Source organism: Oratosquilla oratoria, chromosome 2, assembly GCF_046742065.1.
Source record: "Oratosquilla oratoria isolate Oo_2021 chromosome 2, ASM4674206v1, whole genome shotgun sequence".
NCBI lineage: Eukaryota > Metazoa > Arthropoda > Malacostraca > Stomatopoda > Squillidae > Oratosquilla > Oratosquilla oratoria.
Genome location: NC_134778.1, coordinates 78,979,583 through 79,001,717, shown reverse-complemented (window position 1 = coordinate 79,001,717; position 22,135 = coordinate 78,979,583). Strand labels below are relative to the sequence as shown.

General features: G+C 45.4%; 1 protein-coding gene across 1 annotated transcript in view; it reads left to right on the top strand.

Annotated features, from left to right (window-relative positions):
• The window catches only part of LOC143040560 (uncharacterized), a 217,621-nt gene that overhangs the window by 163,080 nt on the left and 32,406 nt on the right, over positions 1 to 22,135 (top strand). Inside the window, exon 2 of the mRNA XM_076211642.1 lies at positions 20,442 to 20,504. Within this exon, the coding sequence (XP_076067757.1) occupies positions 20,442 to 20,504 (63 nt within the window). The remainder of the gene's footprint in view (positions 1 to 20,441; positions 20,505 to 22,135) is intronic.

Genomic DNA, 22,135 nt, shown 5'->3' with positions numbered 1-22,135 from the left:
TTATCCATGACAAGATTTCAAGAATTTTATGGAAGAAAAAGTTAAGGAGCTTACGTCAGGAGGCGCTTAATACCTGCGGCCGAAGCCGCCACCTTTGCCCTACTATGCGATTTAGGGACTTTTGGGGGAGGTAACACTGCTGGGAATTGGGGTGCGGGAATCGAACCCATGACTAGGAAGGTACGAGACCCGTTCGCTCCCAGAGTTTAATAGGCAAACACAATAAGCTATCGAGATGGAGAGCCGCATTACTTTAAACCAGTTTGAGAATACGACCCAAGGCCTCAAACCCTCCAGTGCGGTGACGTGACCTATTTATTTTATTCTGGTGAAGAACAGACTCCTTTTATGAAAGATTTGGAGGAATCTTATTGAGAACACAAGAATGGAGGAGACTTAGAGAGACCATAAGGCCTACACAAGGCAGTTCCAGTTCCCTTACCACCTGTCATCCCCATCCATAAAGATGTCTAGTCTTATCGTAAAACAACCAGTAGTTACTATGTCTACTCCATTCGTTAACTGCTCTGTTGGTAAACCAGTTCGTTGCCTATTTCCCTCTTAAATCTAAACCTTAAACAGTCACAAACGGTCGGGGGGTGGGGGGTGCCCTTTGAAGTCGGGGCGCACCATTTACGATGTAGGGTCGCATGTTTGATGGTCGCTTTTTTCAAGAAGACGAGTCTCCACGACTGTAAAGGAATGATGAACCACTTTAGACTCCCACTTGCCCCCCCCCCCCTCTCTCTCTCTCTCCCTCTCTCTCTCTCTCTGTCTCTTTCCGTCAACCATCTGTCAGGTCAAATCGACGATTCTTTTTTAGATTCCCTGGGAGCACTACGGTTGTGGGTGACTTCAATGAGAGAACCTCATTATTCAGTTCTTAACCTGAATAACATCTGTAAAGTATGTTGCTCTACTGAAGGAGACAGATCCTGTGTATACATCTGTAGTGTGCTCATACTCATCCCTTCCTCGAACGCTGGAGGTCACAACGACTGCGATGTAATATTTCTTTGCTTGTAGCAGTCATTTTTTCATTTCATTTTGTGTTGTGTTTCTCCACATATAGAGCCAAATCTTCTTTTTTCATTCATCTTGTGAGGTGTTAACTGCCACGCTTGTTCCTCTGCGCTAGTTCTAATGTCCTTTAAAAAGCGCAACTCTTGTGCGGACCCGTATTCAGGCTCAGAATTAGCCGTGCGCTCCTTTTCAGTACGCACTGCATCTATATACAGCCTCCCGTTGTCGGGTCAGGTCAGGCTGTGTTGCCAGCCGCTAACTATGATCCTTTGTCGATTCTTAACCACCCCCTCCCTCCCCCCCCCCCTCTCTCTCTCTCTCTCTCTCTCTCTCTCTCTCTCTCTCTCTCTCTCTCTCTCTCTCTCTCTCTCTCTTTGTGTGTAAATAAAGCCAAGTTCACCTTCTTGTTGTCTCTCTCACTGCCACTCCAACCATGTAGCACAACATCAACATGTTTACGATACACATCCTCTTCACCATCCTTGTCTTCATCCTCGTCCTCACTATCGTCCTACTCGACAGCTGTACTCAATACCCTCACCAGGGTTCTCATTTTCGTCCTCATCCTCAGCCTACGCAATAGAGTTCCATAAATACTCTCGTCCCGTGACTTCAGGAACTGCGTCACGCCGGACGGTCACCTTCAGCGAGGTTGTCCAGATCCCTGAGGCCCGCTGGGCCTCTTGCCTCACCTCATCAGGAGGAGGAGAAGGAATACCACACCCCACCCACTGCGCCACACCGTCGCCTCTCCTCCTCCTCCTCCTCCTCCTCCTCCTCCTCCCCCCTCCTCCTCCTCCCCCTCCTCTTCCTCCTCCTCCTCTTCCTCCTCCTCCTCCTCCCCCCTCCTCCTCCCCCTCCTCCTCCCCCTCCTCCTCCCCCTCCTCCACCACCTCCTCCTCCTCCTTTTCCTTCTTCTCCTCCTTTTCCTCCTCCTCGTCTTCCCTTTACTCTTCTTAGCCTTTTTCACCTTTTCCTCCTTTTTCTCTTTCCTTCTTTTCCTTCTGCACTTCTTCCTTTTCCTTTCCCTCTTACATCCTCATCCTCCTCTTTCTCTTCCTATTCCTCTTTCACTTCCTTTCATTCCACCTCTTCCTCCTCACCTCTTCCTCCTCTTCCTTCCATTCCACCTCTTTCTCACGCCTTCCTCCTCCTCCTCCTCCTCCTCCTCTTCCGCCTTCCAAGTGGGGTTGCATAGGTGTGGGTGCATGAAGGTGTTTGGCGGCACAGGTTGCACCATCGCAGGTTGGCGCCATCACCTGTATACAAACAGTCCAGGCGCCAGGAACCTCTTCTCCTCTGGCGAAGTCGTCGCCTTTGCCCTGTGTGCTCGGACATCCGGAGGGGAAGGGAGAGTGGCAGTCACCGATGACCCTTGGTGAGGGAGGGGGAGAATTGAACTCAAGCTAGACGATGTCTTGTTGTCGAACCAGGAAAACGTTGCCATCCCATTTACGAGACTTCGGGAATTCCTCGAAGTCTCACCGATCAGTCTTCGTGGTCTTCCTCCTCGGACAAATGAGATAGCCTGGCGTTAACCATAATAAGATCTTTCATGCGACCACCAAGCTGGCTATACTGAGACTGTCAAGTAAAAATAACATTGGGGGATACCACATTGGTTTTACTGTATCCATATGTGGAGTGGAACGTAAATCTATAAATATATCAGCCCTTCCGAGTCAAAGGGGCGTATCTCTCTCTCTCTCTCTCTCTCTCTCTCTCTCTCTCACTCACACACACACACACACACACACACACACACACACACACACACACATACATACACACACACACACGCGCGCGCGCGCGCGCATTAATTTAAGGCTATATCTCTGCCTAGTGTAAGCTTTATGGTCTCTAGCAGTCTCCTCCATCCTTATGTTCTTATGTGTCCCCTTCGCTTTTCTCCACATGGTTTGAAAATGCCCCTAATGCACGAGCGATACAGTAGATGTCTGAATACAACATTGGCAGTTGTATTTGAGATGATTATGTACATAAAAGCCAGCCGTATCTGGACGTATGTCTTCCTCCTCCTCTTTTTCCTCCTCTTTTTCCTCCTCCTCTTCCCCTCCTCCTCCTCCTCTTCCTCCTCCTTCTCTTCCTCCTGCTCCTCTTCCTCCTCTTCCTCCTCCTCTTCCCCCTCCTCCTCCTCCTCCTCCTCCTTCTCCTCCTCCTCCTCCTCCTCCTCCTCCTCCTCCTCCTCCTCCTCCTGCTCCTTCTCCGTTGTTATCGACACGTAAGGACTGTTCGCATTCTTTGACAACTGAACACTTAGCCGGGAACCATCGTAGTGAAGTTGGTGAAGTACCAGAGGCTGTAGCGCCATGTAGGAGGATAGATCGGTGGTCTTGCACTGAGTCTTCAAAGGTTACACGCACTCGTATATGAACGTAAGGATGGAGGAGACTAGCAGGCCTTTACATATCCATAAAGTTATCTAATCTTTTCTTAAAGCAACCAATTGTTTCAGTGCTCACTACATGGTTACTGAGCCTATTCCATTCGTCAATCAGAAAGGAAACTAAAAGACGAGTTTTCTTCACGTGAGAGACTTCCTTTTTTCTGAAAATTCACGTATCAGATGTTTGTATGACCTAATAAAATAATAAATAGAGATGAAGCCTCGCACAGTTAGACACACAGATACAGTTAACATTAGGCATTGCGCAAGTGAATTCTTGAAGTTCAAGTGGACGTGCAATCAAGCAAAATTATGAAATGTATGTCAATTGGCCATTTTGCTTATTTGTTGTGTTTTTCTGCACATTGATGGCGATACGGCCCGCGGGGTTCATCACACGCGCGCACGCACACACGCACACACACACACACACACACACACACACTATATATATATATATATATATATATATATGTATATATATACATACAGTATATGTATGTGTGTGTGTGTGTGTGTGCGCGCGCGGCCCGTGCTCGTCATTCTCTCAGTTATCTGGTGCGCTGTGAAAAGAGCCTGGTGACCCGTGGCCTAATACAGTATATCCTTAGGCGAATGTGGCTTCCCAAGAGGAATGGGTCACAGGTGGTGTACACGCGGGGTCACCTTCAGGTGCCTACGTCATCATGAACCTTACATCGGTTTCGATGACGACTTTGGTGTGTGTGTGTGCGCGCGCGTTTTTTTTTTTTTTTTTTTTTTTTTTTTAAGCTCTTGTGTACGGAAACTGCGTCATTGTTGACAACGTGTGACGAGTTTGGCGTTTCGAAACCCACGCGACGTTTCTGCGTACGTGGGTGTCATGTGCAAACCAGAGCATAAAGATGAACTTTCGATGCGTTCTGAAGGACACCTACGTTCCTTCCCCCGCCCCCCACCCCTTCACCTTCTCTACAGTTGTAGAATGGAACAGAGGTTCCCGCGAAGAGGATTAAACTGATACCATTTTCAGCGCTGAATATTTGACCTTGCATCCAGTAGAGTTGTCTTATTTTTTTTACACAAATCTGAATTAGTTGAGGGTTGTTGACTAATTGGATTATTTACCGAGTCGTAAAGTGCCTCAGGATGTTCGGTAACAACTGTGTCTATTTATCTTCGTCTTATTTAGATCGTCAACTAGGCGCGCGGCTGATCGTCTTTAAATGAGGGAGCACGCGCCCGCCGCCGCCGCCGCGGTCTCTTGCGTAACGTCAGAACGCGCCTCCTCCTCCTCCTCTTTCTCTCTCTCTCTCTCTCTCTCTCTCTCTCTCTCTCTCTCTCTCTCTCTCTCTCTCTCTCTCTCTCTCTCTCTCTCTCTCTCTCTCTCTCTCTCTCTCTCTCTCTCACACACACACACACACACACACACACACAACTCGGTGGTACAGTTGGTAGAGCGCTGGATTGGGAAGTACGATGGTGCTCGCAGTAACCAGTTCGAATCCTGCCCAGGGCCGAAATTATTTCGGTATCGCTGTGCTTCGGGTCGTTACTCTGACTCTCGTGGGCGGGGAGTTGGGTGTGTGTGTGAAAGGTCATAGCATTACCCATAGATCGGTCATACGAGCTCTGAGCTCTCTTCCGGGAGGGAAATAGCTGTCGATCACGAGTCCAACACGTGATCCAAAGACCAAGATGAATACACACACACACACACACGCTCTCTCTCTCTTTCCTTCCTTCTCTTTTCCCCTGCCCCCTCTCTCACACACACAACTCGGTGGTACAGTTGGTAGAGCGCTGGATTGGGAAGTACGATGGTGCTCGCAGTAACTAGTTCGAATCCTGCCCAGGGCCGAAATTATTTCGGTATCGCTGTGCTTCGGGTCGTTACTCTGACTCTCGTGGGCGGGGAGTTGGGTGTGTGTGTGTGTGACCATAGATCGGTCATACGAGCTCTGAGCTCTCTTCCGGGAGGGAAATAGCTGACCAAGATGAATACACACACACACACACACGCTCTCTCTCTCTTTCCTTCCTTCTCTTTTCCCCTGCCCCCTCTCTCTTTTCTCCCTCCCTTCCCCCTCTCCCTTTTCCACCTTCTCTTTCTTCCCTCTCCCTTCCCCACTCTCCCTCCCTCCCTGCCTCCCTCGCTTCCCTTCTCTCTCTCTCTCTCTCCTCTCTCTCTCTCCTCTCTCTCTCTCTCTCTCTCTCTCTCTCTCTCTCTCTCTCTCTCTCTCTCTCTCTCTCTCTCTCTCTCATCCCTGTCTCCCTTCCCCCCCACTCTCTCTCTCTCTCTCCCTCCCTCATTCTCTGTGTGTGTTTGAGTGTGGGTGCGCGTGCGTGGGTGCGTTTTTCCGTACGTCTGTTTGTGTGTTCTGCACGTGTATCTCTTTTATGAATGTGGGTGGGTGTGCACGCTTATGCGTACGTGTTTGTGTGCGTGCGTGTGTGTGTGTGTGTGTGTGTGTGTATGCGTGGGCGCACGCGTGTGTATGCGTGTGTGCGCGCGCGTGCGTGTGTATGTTTATGCCTGCAGGTGTGTGCTCGTGAGTTTTGCGGATGCGAAAGCGTGTATATGCTCGCGTACACATACGTGTTTGCAACAGCTAGTGTATATCCGCGCGTGCGTAGGTGTGGTATGCGAGCGTGTACGTGGTGCGTGTGCGTCTTTAAGTGTAAGGGGCAGCAAAAATAGAGCCGAAACATATTTAGAACCCGTGGGTCGGGCAGGGCCCTCGGCGAGATAAGCAATCGTGTAAACAACCAGAAGACTCGAAACGAGACAGAAGGGAGGAGAAGGGCGTGAAAAGAGAGAGAGAGGGAGAGAGAGAGAGAGAGAGGAAATGTCTAAAGATAAGATTTGTCCTCAGGGCATAGATACTGAAAATGAATGAATGCAAGAGGAAGATAGAAACAGTTGAAGAATATGTGAAATGGGGTTTTGTGTATTTACCACATTCTGATAGACAGGTATGTACTCGTGGAGTCCCGTCTCTTTCCTCCAAAGCTAAACTGTGTGTGTGTGTGTGTGTGTTCGTATGTGTGTGTGCGCGCGTGCTCGTGTGTGTGTGTGTTTGTATGTAAAATTAGAGAGATAGGAGAGACAGAGATAGATGGAATCAAAAGAATTAGGAAACGAAAGGAGAAGAGGGATTACAAAATGGAATCTTGTCAGCAAGGATGACAAGAAACAGAAAAGGAGAATAGAAATACAGTAAAGAAAAAGAAGAGAGAGAAGGGAGAAATTAAAAGAAAAGGCGGTAAAGGATTATCAGAACTGCGTAAAAGAAAGTGAAGAATGGGGGAATAGAGAGACATAGAAATGAAGGACATGTGAAAACAGCTAGAATAGCATGGACGCAAACAAAGTGATGGAGTAGGGAGGAAATGAAAAATAAAAGAATAATCTCAAAGAAATATTGATAGATGTTTAGGTTAGCGGAAACTTAGGAAAAGTTAGGCCGAAAAGATATGATGAGGAAAAGAAAATGAATTACAGAACCTCGACGTATGGGGAATAGGAAGAAATAATGAAAAAGGGGGGAACGAAAGGAATGGTAGAAAAGATTATATAAAGGAAGAAAATGGTGACGGAGAATAGAAGATAACAAAAGGACATAGTGATACACGAGAAAGAAAGATACGGAGAGAAGAATGAAACGGCCACTGACCGACACGCACAGAGATAGAAGAAAAGAGAAATGGAAAAAAAAAAAAAAAATCATCAAACGAGATCCCGGTGGCACTAGCCCCTTTTACTACAGAGGGTTTGGTGCCACGGAAGTGAATAAAATCGCCTGGCGGCAGACATATGAAATGGAAAAGTCCCAACCGGTATGGAGCGGACGTATGGTAACTTGATCACAAAGACGTGTTTCTGTCATCGTTATTGTTGCTATTGTTGTGGTTTGTATATGTTACAGAGCCACTGTCGTCCCTCCTGGACAACGGGTAATTATCAAGTGTCCATATTCATTTTCCAGAACAAGGAATGGAATCCCTCTGGGCAGCCGGTTTGCCTCCACAAAACGCGGCTTCGTGTTCGGGTGGCCGTTGCTGGGGAGGGATTGCGAGTTGGGCTCCAGAGGTCTGTCGTGTGGCCCATAATGGGTCCAAAGGAGTGACAAGATATGTAGGGGGTCCACCCCCCAAAAAGAAACTACTCTAGGGACAGACGGGAAAGGAAAAAACAAACAAAAAAACTCTAGGAACAGACGGGAAAGGAGAGAAAAGAAAAAGGCTACTCTAGGAACAGACGGGGAAAGAAGAAACAAATGAGAACGCTGGAAGATCAGGTGTCTCTTGCTCTTCTTGACAAGATTTCCGCCTGGTCCGCCTACCTGCTCATGGTGGATGGGGCGTGTGTTTGTTTGCATGTAAACAAGAAATGAACAGATTACATTGTTTATTTTCAGCTGTTGTCATGCAAGCCACACCTCAGACTGGACTATGTGGAAGTGTTGCCAACTGTACGGAGGGAGAGAGAGAAGAGGAAGGCTAAAGTTGGACTTAGGAGATGGAAGGAGGGGTGAGGGGGTATAGAGAGTGTAGAGAAGAAAAAGGTAAACGTTGATAGAAAAGAGTTGATAAAAAAAGAAGAGAGTGAGTGGTGATGGAGGGGAGGGTAAGAGGAGCACAAGAGGGCAAGAAAAAAAGGAGATAAAAAATAAAATGGGAAAAAAGGATGGAAAGTAAGAGAAGGAAAATGTACTTTAGATGGAAGAAGAGAAGTGTAGTGTGGTGGTTGGCATAGTAAAAGGAATAAAGGCAATAGGAAGGAGAGAGGAAATTGAGGAGAGAGTCGTGGAAACTGAGAAAGTGAAGTGAGGAAGAGAGAAAGGAGGATAACAGGAAAGGAGAGGTATAAACGGAGGAGAATGAGAACAAATGCGAAAAGAGAGGACGACTGAGGAAGAAGTGTGAGGGTACCAACGTGTGTGTGTGTGTGTGTGTGTGTGTGTGTGTGTGTGTGTGTGTGTGTGTGTGTGTGTGTGTTGTGTGGTTGAGCTCTGTTCGCCTGCGCACTCAGCCTTCCTTCTTCAACCCCTTCACCGCGCTTCATCTCACAACACCACTTGATGGTGCTGTAGTGGCTGGCGTCTTGACTTCCTACGCGAGAAGTCCAAGTTCGAGCCACGTTTCACGGCTCGTAGATGCCGCTGTCACCGCAAGCCGTCACTGTCTCCTTGAGCAAGGGGATGGTGTGTGTGTGATTGTTTGCTTTATGTCCCGGCATTGCCCACAGATTGGTCCATGTACGAGCTCATGTGCTCTCTACTAGGAAGACAGTGGCTGTCGATCACGAATCAAGCAACTGAACCAAGACCACAGTGAATCTTACACGCGCACACACACACACACACACACACACACACACACACACACACACACACACACACACACACACACACACACACACTGTGCATCTTTAGTATCGGACGCCACCCTCGTCCCACCCGATTTGGATGGGGGGGGGGGGAGGCGTGGGTTGGTGAGGTAAACACAGCAGAGACTGTTAGAGTTTTATTTCTGACGTTTCGTCCTCACCAGCAGGACTTCTTCAGATTACATGAACTCTGAAGACCTGATAAGGATGAAACGTCAGAAATAAAACTCCAACAGGTTTCTTTAATTACCTCACCACCCAACCACTCATCTGGCTTAATTGTGTTTTCGTGTGTGTGTGTACACGCACACACGCACACACACACACACACACACACACACACACACACACACACACACACACATACACACACAGACTCCATAACATCGCTTGCTGTAAACCAGAATACATGATTTGATCTTCATAAGGATGGAGGGATCTCTGCTGAATAGAATTGCTTGACGTTCACCAGAATAGGATCATTAAGGTGGGTCATTTGCTTGAGAGGTTTAGAGATGCTGACCGTTTGGTGTGTTTCACACGTATCGACTTTTCGCCGTACGGCGTCCACGACACGACGTCGTGCTCTAAAATAACCATGGGTGTCTATGGATGTTTTCACACGTGGTCGTGGTCGTGACTTATGAAAGCATCTATAAACACCCATGGTTAATGGAGAGCACGACGTCGTGCCGTGGACGGCGCACGGCGAAATGTCGATACGTGTGAAACGAGCCTTTGTTAGTTCGCTTTCAGAATGAACTGTAAACTAAAGGTGGACCCACTCGTGAGTTATGCATTTAATCTTCCTTTCTCTAAAAATAGGACTTGGCGAACAACTCTCGTAAATTGTGGAGAATGTATTACTCTTTTGCCCAGTACACACACACACACACACACACACACACACACACACACACACACACACACACACACACACACACACACACACACACACACACACACACACACACACACACACACACACACACACACACACACACACACACACACACACACACACACACACACATACACAGACTCGGTGGCGCGGTTGGTAGAGTCTGAGACTGTCAGTACGGGGTTGCCGGCGGTACCTGGTTCGAATCCTGCCCAGGGCTGAAATTATTTCAGTATCGCTGCGCTTCGAGTCGTTACTCCAACTCTCGTGGGCGGGGAGTTGGGTGTGTGTGTGCGTGTAAGGTCATAGATCGGTCATACGAGCTCTGAGCTCTCTTCCGGGAGGGAAATAGCTGTCGATCACGAGTCCAACACGTGATCCAAAGACCAAGGTACACACACGCGCGCGCGCGGGCGCGCTTAGTGCGGCTGAATTAATGGAGCAAAGTTTGCGGCGCGTGTCCCTTTCCCACTCGAAATGGCTCCTCGAGACGAAATTCCAAATTGAGATGCACGAGATTATAATCTTTGCACAGTTTGATGTCCTCAAGCTGAGAGACTTGTCAGACCAGATATTGATCACTGGGTCTGTTGTCCTCAGGCAGACGGTCTGGCAGACCCGGTATTAGTGAGAAGGGCAGGTAAGACCGGGTCCTGGATAATGACAGACTCGAACTCCGGCGGGAAATTGGAGTTGTGTCACGCGAAGGATCGAAGAGACGAAATGCGAAGTTTGCGAATTTCTCCACGGTCCGAGGGAGGGGAACTTCCCATTTCGCCCAATGAGGTTTGGCAAAGGCTTTTGGCGAAATGGAAATGACCCGTGCAGGGAGGCGGAGTTGGTGAGTTACGTCACGAAACGTCTGAAGGTTACATGACGTTATGTCGACTCGAGAGACATGTGAACAAATGTAGACAGACTGTCTTACCATGGGGCCGAATTATAAAAGATCCTAACCCCTAAGTCTAGACATAAATATTCAAAATGGCGGAAATTCTAACCTAAATCCTTATATCGGCGACCGAAATGCTTATGTCTAGACATAACCTCGACTTAACGCAAAGTCTAGACATAGGCATTTAGGTCTCCGACATAGGGATTTAGGTAAAATCTCCGCCATTTTGAAGATTCATGTCTAGATGCGTTAGGATCTTTTATTAATTCGGCCCTTGCCCTAATGTACAGTATAGTATGTATACGGTTATGTTACAAGGATTGCATAATACATGGTTACCTCGGTCGTTGTGGAAATAAGATATAAAAACAAAATCCGCTTCATGCATTGGGAGGAGTGGGGGACATTGTGGCAGTATTCTTGTCCTCCGTCACAGGGTATTTACTAGAAATATGGCCAGTCATTTCCAAGTGCTCGGAATTAGTAAAATCTCAATTCGTATTATGACTAATAAGAGAATGTGGTGACGCAATTTATTGGAGCCTAAATCTCTCTCTCTCTCTCTCTCTCTCTCTCTCTCTCTCTCTCTCTCTCTCTCTCTCTCTCTCTCTTCTACGTGCACTATACGTGTGATGTATATATGAGCGAGTAAAAAAGAGAAGGACTTAATGTGGACCTGTTAAACGAACCTAGGAAATGGTGAAGAGTTGAACCTTTTCTTTGCCTTTGCAACGGTTGCACCTTTTATGCTCATCTCTCTGAAGAGTTGTGGGGCCTGGATGGTTTGCTGTGGCCTTTTGTGGCCCGCGGAGGGGGCGGGGGCCCGTCTTTATCGCCCTACGTCAGCTCCATTCGCAGAGACAGCATAAAGCCGAGATTCCGTGACCTCGCCAGGTTTTCCCAACCTGAGTCCATAACTTTTCGGGAACTTCCTTTAAAGCCTTTCTTTTTCTCCTCCTCCTCCTCCTCCTCCTCCTCTTCTTCCTCTTCCTCCTCCTCTTCTTCCTCTTCCTCCTCTTCCTCCTCTTCCTCCTCCTTTCTGTTGAGAAAGAGAGAGAACCTTCTTAATGTATGCAGTGGCATATGCTTCTTAGGCCGTCCGCATTTTACGTCCCAGCACGTAATTCTATTCGGCAGCAAGTAGGCGGACCCCTGTCCGAAAGAGCTCCTGATTGCTCGAGACCCTGTTGAGAGTGGGTCGTGATCAATCGGCATCCCAATCGTATGCTGCGTGACTCTGATCCGTAGAGTTGTCACTAAAGTCTTCTCCACCTCCCCACCCCTAGTGTTAAGTGGATAAATCTTGTGCAATCAGTATCCCCACCACATGGCGGTAGGAGGGTAAAAGTCATCAACAGTATTGGCAATGTACAGTGAGTAGTTATACCACTAGTGGCTGTTGTAGTTATAGACTTTGCTGCTTTTGTGTTGCTGGGTGGGTTGGCTTGAGGAAACAAACAACCTGGAGGACAACGATTCTGCGCGACGAATCTGATCCGGGAGAGTCTGTGGCCAAGAAGCCGCGAGGATGTCTAGTCCCCCACTTCAGGAGGGATCTCCTTACGTCGCGCAGCAGTTGAGAGATGACCCTGCGGTCCGGCGCGCCAGCACGCCACCACAACGAACACCACAATCACCTCCACCATAAGCACCACCAATACTATCACCATCACCACCACTACCCTCTGAGGACACGTCGGCACGAGGGGGAAGTCATCGCAAAGACCAGTCGTCAGGTGACTGACGAAAGGTCGTCCAGTAGTGTCGGGGCTGGAGAGGACGCTCCTCTACTGATCGAGACGCGGGCGAGGTAGGTCAGGGGTGGGCAACCTTTTTAAGCGTGGGTGCCAAAATCAACCAAATCTTTGATACAAACTTTTCTTGCGTGCCAATGGAGTAATATTATAGGCCTACATACGAGTATGGGCCCCCCTCCCTCCCTTCACCTCCTATAAGGGCTCCAATCCGCCGCCCAGCCCAGCATGCGGTTACCAAGTGTCATACAAAAGAAGTTGGAGATTTATTAGTTATTTGTTTTAAGGTGAGCTCTGGGTTACGCGTGTCGTAAAAAGTCATTAGTGTGCCAGGTTTGGCACGCGTGCCAAAGGTTGCCCATGCCTGATCAAGGTGAACTAGGGTCGTTTAACAGATGGTGGCGGGCGGACGGTGGGGGAGATTTTGGAGACGAACTTTGAAATCTACAGTAGTAAGAGCATTGTTGAATTGGAAGGAAGTTCTCTCGGCTTTTCTTAAGAAGGTACGAAAGTTCAGATTCAGAGTTCATAAGATCCCTAAAGTTCATTTTGCTACTCGAGACGTCTTCGACACAGTCAGGGGTCATCTTTAGGAGGTGTTGTTTGGTGTGCAGACAGGAACGAGAATGAAAATGAGTACATCTAGGATGGCACACCATTGAAAAGAGTTTTGACGAGCAGGCGCACACACATACACACACACACACACACACACACACACACACACACACACACACACACACACACACACACACACACACACACACACACACACACACACACATATATATATATATATATATACGCATACATACACTCACACTCCCCCCCCCCCTCTCTCTATCTCTCTCTCTATCTCTATTCTCCTTTCTCTCATCTCTCTCTCTCGTTCTCGTTTATGGTAACGAAACTTCAGTTCGTAGTTGACATTTTCTGGAAGGTTTGCTCAGGCGGATAGGAACTGATCTTGGCATTCTCGTCCTCTTTTTACTTGGCTCCTTATACAGAAGAGGGGTTCGTGTTCCTGGTTGTTATCTGGTGAGTTTTCTTGTGTGCTGGCATTGCGGCATAGAACAGCTCCATCCTGAAGAAGTGTTGTTATTCTTTTAGACGTAATGGTAGTTGTGAAACCTATATATTGTGAGATAAGGCGATTGCAGTCACTCTTGTTGCAGGACTATTGGTAGAAAAGATTCACCTCTTGTAAGAGACTTCTAGGAGGCGGCTGTTTCTCAAGATTAGATTAGATTCTTCTTCTTTTCTTCTTCTTCTTCTTCTTCTTCTTCTTCTTCTTCTTCTTCTTCTTCTTCTTCTTCTTCTTCTTCTTCTTCTTCTTCTTCTTCTTCTTCTTCTTCTTCTTCTTCTTCTTCTTCTTCTTCTTCTTCAAAGAAGAGATTTAAGAAGGAAGGAGGGATAGTAGAAATGATTATGAAACTGCCTTATGCAGGCCTTATGGTCTCTTGCAGTCTCCTTCATTCGTATGTTCTTATCATCATTCCTCTTTGAGTGGAGATTAGCCGTCAGTATATATATGTATATATATATATATATATATATATATATATATATATGTATATATATATATATATATATATATATATATATATATATATATATATATATATATATATATACACACACACACACACACACACATATATATATATATATATGACTGTGGTCTGTAGGAGTATCACTAAAGCCCTTAAGAACCGCAAACAGGGTGCAGTAAAAGAACTTGAAATAGATCAAAGTAATAGAATCTATAGAACTTGAGTAAACAGTCCAGCCACCAAATGCGTCACGGAACATTGTAGAGAAAGGATCAGACACCATTACCCATAATCTCTGATACACAATATCTGATAACTTAGCGAGATACGTCGTGATACAGTAAAGAAATCCGACCCAGTGAGAGAGAGAGAGATTAACACATTTTTCGTGGGGCGTAAGTGTGGAATTTGGAACCTGAGGTTAGTTCGAAACAACAACAACCCCCCTCCCCCTCGAACACATACGAGCCCGGCCTCATAACAAGCCAGGTCAGTAGCTGACCTTGTTAACAACCTCCCACCCATCCTCGCCGCCTCCCCTGTGCTCATTTCCTTCTCCGCCCTCACTGATGCCCGGATATGCAAGCAAGCAGCGTCCTCGTTACTGGTTGGTGTCAATGGTGGTGGTTGGTGTCAGTGGTGGTGGTGATGGTTGGTGGTAGTGGTTGGTGGGGATGGCTGGTGGTAGTGGAGGTGGTAGTGATTGATTGTAGTGGTGGTTGGTGTCAGTGGTGGTGGTTGATGGTAGTGGTAGGTGGGGATGGCTGGTGGTAGTGATTGATTGTAGTGGTGGTTGGTTGGTGGTGGTGGTAGCGGTGTAGGGGTCCGCCTAGGGGTCCTGCCCCAGCACCAACCGCTAATTGACCATTACCATCGATTTGGCTTCAGCACTTGTGTGGCGCGTCGGTGGCCGGGTGGGTGTTTTGTGTCCGGGGGTGACGTCTAAAACTCCCTTTGAAAACCTTTTTTTTTCATGTGGTATGACACTACTGCTTGTCACAGACCAAGTACATAGTCGTGGTACACATATCTGAGAATAAATAGGAAGATACAGGGTGAGGTCATTAGAACCTAGGAAAGATTAAGGAGAAGGAGAAATTGTCTGTGTCTTGGTCATTTCTTCAACACCGATAAACAAATGTGACTATGTACTTGATAAGGGCGTTACAAGCGAAACGTCTTACTAATAAAGGATCGGTCCTCACAAGACTTTTCTTTTGATAGACTTGTCGGCAGTTGTTTAATAAATGATAGCCAACATGGATTCAGACGGAAACGTTCTTGCGTGACTAACTTAATTGAATTTTGCAACACAGTCATCTCAAATTATGACAAAAGAAGCAATATAGATTCAATATATCTGGACTTTGCCAAGGCTTGTGATACCGTCCCGTACGAAAGACTTCTTGCTAAATTAGCTTCACACGGAATTAGTGCTAACCTATTAAGCTGGACTAGTAATTGGTTAAACGATCATAAACAGAGTTCTAAATGGCAAAACTTCTAGATGTAAAAAATGCTACAAGTGAAGTTCCTCAGGGTTCCGTTTTTGGGCCACTTCTGTTCATAGTATTTATAAATTATATAGACAACGGGCTGAAATCTATTGTTTCCAAATTTGCTGATGATCCAAAACTGTGCGGAATGGCAAATGATCATTTAAACGAAATAGATATTCAAGAATATTTAGATAAACTACGGCAATTTTCTGAAAAGTGGCTAATGAAATTTGACACCAGTAAATGTAAGGATATACACAAAGGTGAAAATAACAATAAGTGCTATTAAAAGTTATTTGGAAATTCATTAATAAAACTGAATATCAGTAATGATCTCAAATTATCTAAGTGTATTTTCGCCTTAGAGAAAACAAATAAGATTGCGCAATCTTTTGATTTTAAAAGTCCATCTGTCGTTAACAAGCTATATAAATCGTTAGTTCGTCCACATTTGGAATATGCTATATCAATATGGTCACCGAATCTCATTAAAGACATTGACAGATTGGAAAATGTACAACGGCGAGCCACAGAATTAATTCCAAATATCAGAAATAAATCCGAAAATTGACTAAAACATATGGCTATTTTTCCTATTAAAAAAAAGCGTAGTCACGGGTGATTTGATACAGGTTTTTAAGATTCTAAAGGGAATTGACATCACCAGTGACGAAATTTTCACACTGGATGAAAATCAGACAAGAAATAATGGTCTCAAACTGTCAGGAAGTAGATTTAATATGGAAGTGGGTAGAAACAACTTCGCCAACCGTGTAGTAAATGAATGGAATAAACTTCTTGCAGAAGCATTGCAATGTAGTACAGTTTAAACTTTTAAGATTCATTTAGATAAACACCTAAGCAGTATACTGTAAAGCCTGCCATATATTATATTTTATTTTATGTATCTATTATTATTATTCATTATTATTTGTCTTTTATTTATCATCTTTTATTTATTTATTCATTTACCTATTTATATATGTTTTTTCGCATTCGACCTAGTTATGGACCAAAAGGCCTCCTGTCGGCATACTCTTCCTTTGTAATCCTTTGAAATAGCCTGGTGGCCTGGAATTGTCCAAAAGGCGAATTTTGAAAAAAAAAAAAAAAATCTCTTCCCCCCCACTTCATTTGAATGCCGAATTCGTCTCAATCCCCTCTGTCTTATCTTTCTGGACCTCGACTCTGCTGGCCTTCTAAGATATCATTCTTATTGTTCTTGTTAATGGATTAATTTCATTTTATAAATTTATTTTATTTGTAATTTGATTATTATTATTATTGCTATTATTGGTATTGTTGTTATTATCAATGTTATTATTATTATTATCATTATTATTATTATTATTATCTTCATCATCATCATCGTCGTTACTGTTGTTGCTACTGTATCTGTTGGAAACTAATTGATAAAAGAAGAAACGCATACAACAGATTAGTCGAGAACCTTTTGACCGCTCGATCGTCGTCTCGTCGTCGTCGCCAGTCCTCCGTTTTACCTCAGATTGGTGTCTGGTGTCGGCTACTGATATCTAGATTTCACAAAAAGTCTTCTTAGAGTTAAGTCTCAGTAACTTCCCCCCTTCCCCTCCTCCCTCCCTCCCGCAGCGGGTGAAGAAATGAGCTCACGGAGGTTACCCACATTCACTCTGATAAAAAAAAAAAAATATGTGTAATGAAAAGACGATTAGGAGTATCAATCTGTTTGGAGTTGGCATCGAAAATGTTTATACAGTAGTGAAGATCAAGAAGGCCACGGCCAACAGGAAACCATTCGGTCCATGACGAGGCCGGTTGCCGTTAGAAAGATTAAATGCGATAATAGTTAACTTTACAAACCCGTCAGACACCAATTTGGCTCGTGGCAGACGATGGCCTACCGGAAGTCCGTCCCCCCCCTCCCTCTCAGCTGAATCAAGTCGCCTGGCCACAGCCACAATAATACTTTAAGTCGGTCTTGACAGCCCGAGGGGCAACAGGTGACCCAGATGATGATGATATTTGGCGTATTGGTCGATCCTTGAACACACAAAAACGTCACGACGGTCAGCCACCAATCAATGGGAGGCGGACACGCTGGGGCAAAGGGGTTATCACACTGGGCTTCCATCGGCTTCACCATTGAGAGTTCGTTTGAGTACAAACGATTTCGGTTACAATATTTAATTTGTTCAAATCTCCAAATATCGAATTATCTTTCCGTCGTATATAAGCTGAATTATGAACTAAGAGGTTGTAAGCCTGTGTGAATGTTAGACATACTATTGGAATGTTCTTAGAGAAGATTAGATTTATGTAAGCGAACTCAGATTCTGGTTATTCAAATGGAGGTTGGAGGTAGGATGTAGAGGAAAAATAGCCCAGTGTACCCCTTAATACACAACCGCACCGACCAATCACCAACCTGGAAAGGAGGGAAGCACCGGGTTGATTCGACATAAATGGTGAAATAGCAGATGGACTTCTTGTAGTGATGAGCTCACGCCAGGAGTCATTTAGCTGTGAGCGAATGCACCACCTTTGCCCTGTGTGTTCAGAGAGCGTGTCACACGTGTGTCAGATCAAAACTTCGACCTCCTTTCGGGTGTCAAGGTGTAGTGTCTCCCTGCCGAAGGAGAAACGTAGTCTCTCTGAGCCTTCAATGGATTCATAAGACCATAATGGAAAGGACTGCAAGAGATCGTAAGGTCAACACAGGTCATTTCCTTGAGGATCGCACGTTCAAGACTTCATAAAAGCCCTTCAGTATCGACAAGGTACCACTGAAGTGAGTAGAAATTGGAATAAATAACCAGAACAAAGAACTGCCATTCGGAACGGAAGGCGTTATCTGGTCTTGCATGACATGGATTCGCCTTGTTGAAGGACGAGGAGACAACGCCAACAGGCGCCTGCCTACGACCGGGGTACAAGTGACCAGGGTTCATAGACTTTCGGCAGTTATCCTCTTTAAAGGAAATGTAATTGGAAATAGAGCAAAGGAGATTTTAAAGTGGATAAGTCGAAATTTTAATGCCATCCCACATATTTTTTCGAACAATTTGAAGAGAGATTCAAAGGCATTAGGTAAATTTTAGCTTTTTCCAACCACTTAGGGTCTAACTCGAATCGCATCAAATGAACGAGTATCTTCTGCGGGGAAGAAGAATACCACCACCGTGTTCCCCTACGTGGTGTCGATAGAGGCAAACGGAAGGGTGATTATTGGAATGAGGGGACCAGGGATCTCCGCTTTTGTTGTTTTTCTCCCGCATACAGTCGGATTTTGAAAGTGTTATGTATGTTGTCTGTGTGTATGTTATGTGGCAGACACCAGGCCATTTCATTCAGCTGACGGCCTAACCGTGCCTTTGCTTATGAAGATTATGAAGACATCCCTCCTCTTCCTCTCTCTCTCTCTATCTCTCTATCTCCCTCTCTCTCTCTCTCTCTATCTCTCTATCTCCCTCTCTCTTTTTCTATCTCTGTCCCCTCACTCTATCTCACACGCACACACGCATACACCATGCCCCACGACGCCATCAGCATGATTGCTGTACGGTACCCTGTGTTCAGTAGTGTCGAGTCGTACTTTTTTCTTCAAGCCATATTTACTTAAACATTTTCACGGCTCAGAAATTATTTGTAATTTTCTGGTTGGAGCATGGAAAATTGGAGACAGTTGAAAAAAAATATATATAAATTTTTTTGTTTCACCGATTAAGTAGGAGTGTCCTCGTGGGCATTGTGGTTAAGACTAAAGATACAGTTGACTGATGATTTATGTGCGTGACGGTTGGAGAGTAAGAGGCTATCACACTGGGCTGTTTTACCTCCAACCTCCGATTCATCGGCGGTACCGCCTCACCTCCAGAACTTTTCCCGCCGTCAAATCACTATGGCAAATTATTTTGTGTCCTCAACATTTTACATAGAATGTTATTTGATATGCTGAAGGACAATTATTTTCCTCCAGTATATCACATTCCTTTCTTAAAGTTGAGGACTGCAAATCTGCTCCAACAGTCGAAGGAAAAATAGCTCAGTGTGAACCTTAGGGTCTGCTGCCGAGGAAAGGGGCGCCACGGGAATGAATAGAATAGCCTGGCACCAGGCAGGAACGACAAAGAAACTACCACCACCCGGCACGGAAGCCTAAGGCTCGTTTCACACGTATCGACTTTTCGCCGTGCGCAGTCCACGACACGACGTTGTCCTCTCAAATAACCATGGGTGTTTATGGACGCTTTCACACGTCACGACCACGTGTGAAAGCGTCTATAGACACCCATGGTTGTTTAAGAGCACGACGTCGTGTCGTGGACGGCGCACGAGAAGTCGATACGTGTGAAAGGAGCCTTCAAAGTTCACACAAGCAATGTTTCGGCATCAAGTTCCCGTTTTCTCAGCAGCTTTTTCCCACTTTGCTCGTGTGTGTAATATTGCGAGAGTGTTACTTGGGTTTAGGTGCCGAGGGAGTGAAGGAGACTCGGGTGAGTTTGGTGGCTTTATTCAGGTTAGCGCGAGTGTCGACCTATGCTGGGTCGGCGGGCAGGGCTCGGAGCCCTGCCCTAAACCACAAGAGTGACCGCGAGCCTAGGGTCGGGCACTGCTGGTTACAAGTACAGAAAGGAACTGGGCTGGACACCAAAACCTGGCATCTTTATGTGGGGGACACATGTGAACCGCGGTTCACATGAGCAAAGCGGGATAAGATGCCGAGAAAATGGGAATTTGGTGCCGAAACATTTCTCGCGTGAACTGTGCTTTAGGTTTAACATGAGGTAACCGCTCTCGCTGCTCCCGAAACCATTTCTATGTTATGCTAATAAAATCGCTTGGCGGCAGCCATAAGGAAAGCACCGGGGTCAGAAAGTTTTCCGTGACGGATGAATAATGTCGCTAGGTCTCAGAAACTAAATGTTTGAAGTGTGTCATGAGAAGCTGTTAAGGTACCATTCTTCGTAAATTCCAGTTTTGTGTGTGTATACATTTATATTTTCTGTAACATGTATTATCTAGGATTCTACTAATATAGATATGTTTGTGTTCGCAGGTTCCCTCTTGCTCGAAAGGAAGTCTTCGCTTGACAGCGGGAACATCATGACGGACATGGAAGGTAAGCTGACTATCTTTTCTCTCTCTCTCTTTCTTCCATTGGGTGTGCGTGCGTGCGTGCATTATATAACCCCAACGTGGATCACATGCAGGACTCGTCGAGAGTTGATACACTCCCGGATGAGAGCGAGTTCATATAACGTATCAGAGAGAGAGAATGAATCATCGCATAGTTGGCGGTTTCATAGAACGGACGGGACAGGTGGGGAGAGGCGGAGGGAGTAGGGGGGGGTGTCGGTCCATCTGTCTCTACAGACCAGGCCGTACTCAGGGGACGTATTTTGGTGGTCGTTTAATTTCGCCCCAGTGAGACGAGACATTTCGTCACCACCAGAGACGATGTTTACAAAGTTTTGTCCACTTTTGTGAAATGTCGTCAGTATCGACAAGACGTCACGTCGTCCTCGGACGTTTGTCGTCATTCAAGAGACGACGTGACGTTATCATTAAGCTCCGCCCCCCTTTACGTTTTGATGCTCGATTTGATTGACGCATCGTTACCATTTCAGATCACTCATTTAAGTGTTAAATTACTTAATATTTGTGCGTACAGGAGTAAAGGTGTAGTAGCACTGGTTGAAAGTCATCAAATGCCAATAGGGTAAATAGTGACAGCCCTGATATGGGGTGTGGAAGGGGGGAAGATTAGGGTGGTGCTTAACTTGGGACTGTCGCGGCCGTTGGTACACGTGCCCCCACCCCACCACCCCCAACGACGCGAAATCGATTTATTTGGAGGTTTTGGCGCGTGACTGCTGGGTCTTGCTCTCCCACCACTTATTGTAACGGCCTCCCTTGCTCCCTCAGCCAATGCCGCCACATATCCAAGGTGAAGTAACTGTATTCGCGCGCGCGCGCGTGCGCGTTTGTATGAGTTCACCTAATTCGTTTACCTAATTATCAGCGTGTGTGTTTGTTCTTGTGTGTAGTGTGTATGTGGGCGTATAGTGTCTGTGTATGTACTCTGTATGTTTATATATTTTTGTTTATATATATAAATATATATATATATATATATATATATATATATATATATATATATATATATATATATATCAGTAGGCTTCTTCCCCCTTATAAGGGAATTATCCAGCCAAGGTTCCAAAGATGAAATACACACAAACACACACATACACACACACACACACACAAACACACACACACACACACACACACATATATATATATATATATATACATATATATATATATATATATATGTGTGTGTGTGTGTGTGTGTGTGTGTGTGTGTGTATGTATGGGAGTGGGGTGGGTAGGGATGGGTACATGCTTTGGTTATCTACCTTATAAACCTTATAAGGGGGAAAGATGCCTTTGTTGTAGTATATGTAAATGTGTATATACTTGCATATACTGTATATATGTATAATATATATATATATATATATATAATATATATATGTATATAATCTTTGTTGAGTGTGATTCACTATTGTCTTAGATCAAATTATGTGATATTTGTAAATGATCGTATACATTTAAGTGTATGTGTATATGTGTTTGTAACACACGTTTGTTTCCATATTTTCACCTTCATCTCCTTTATCCTTACCATCCATCTTCAGACCTTGAGGAGCAGGTTTACTTGTGCATTAATCGCATCTCCAAAAC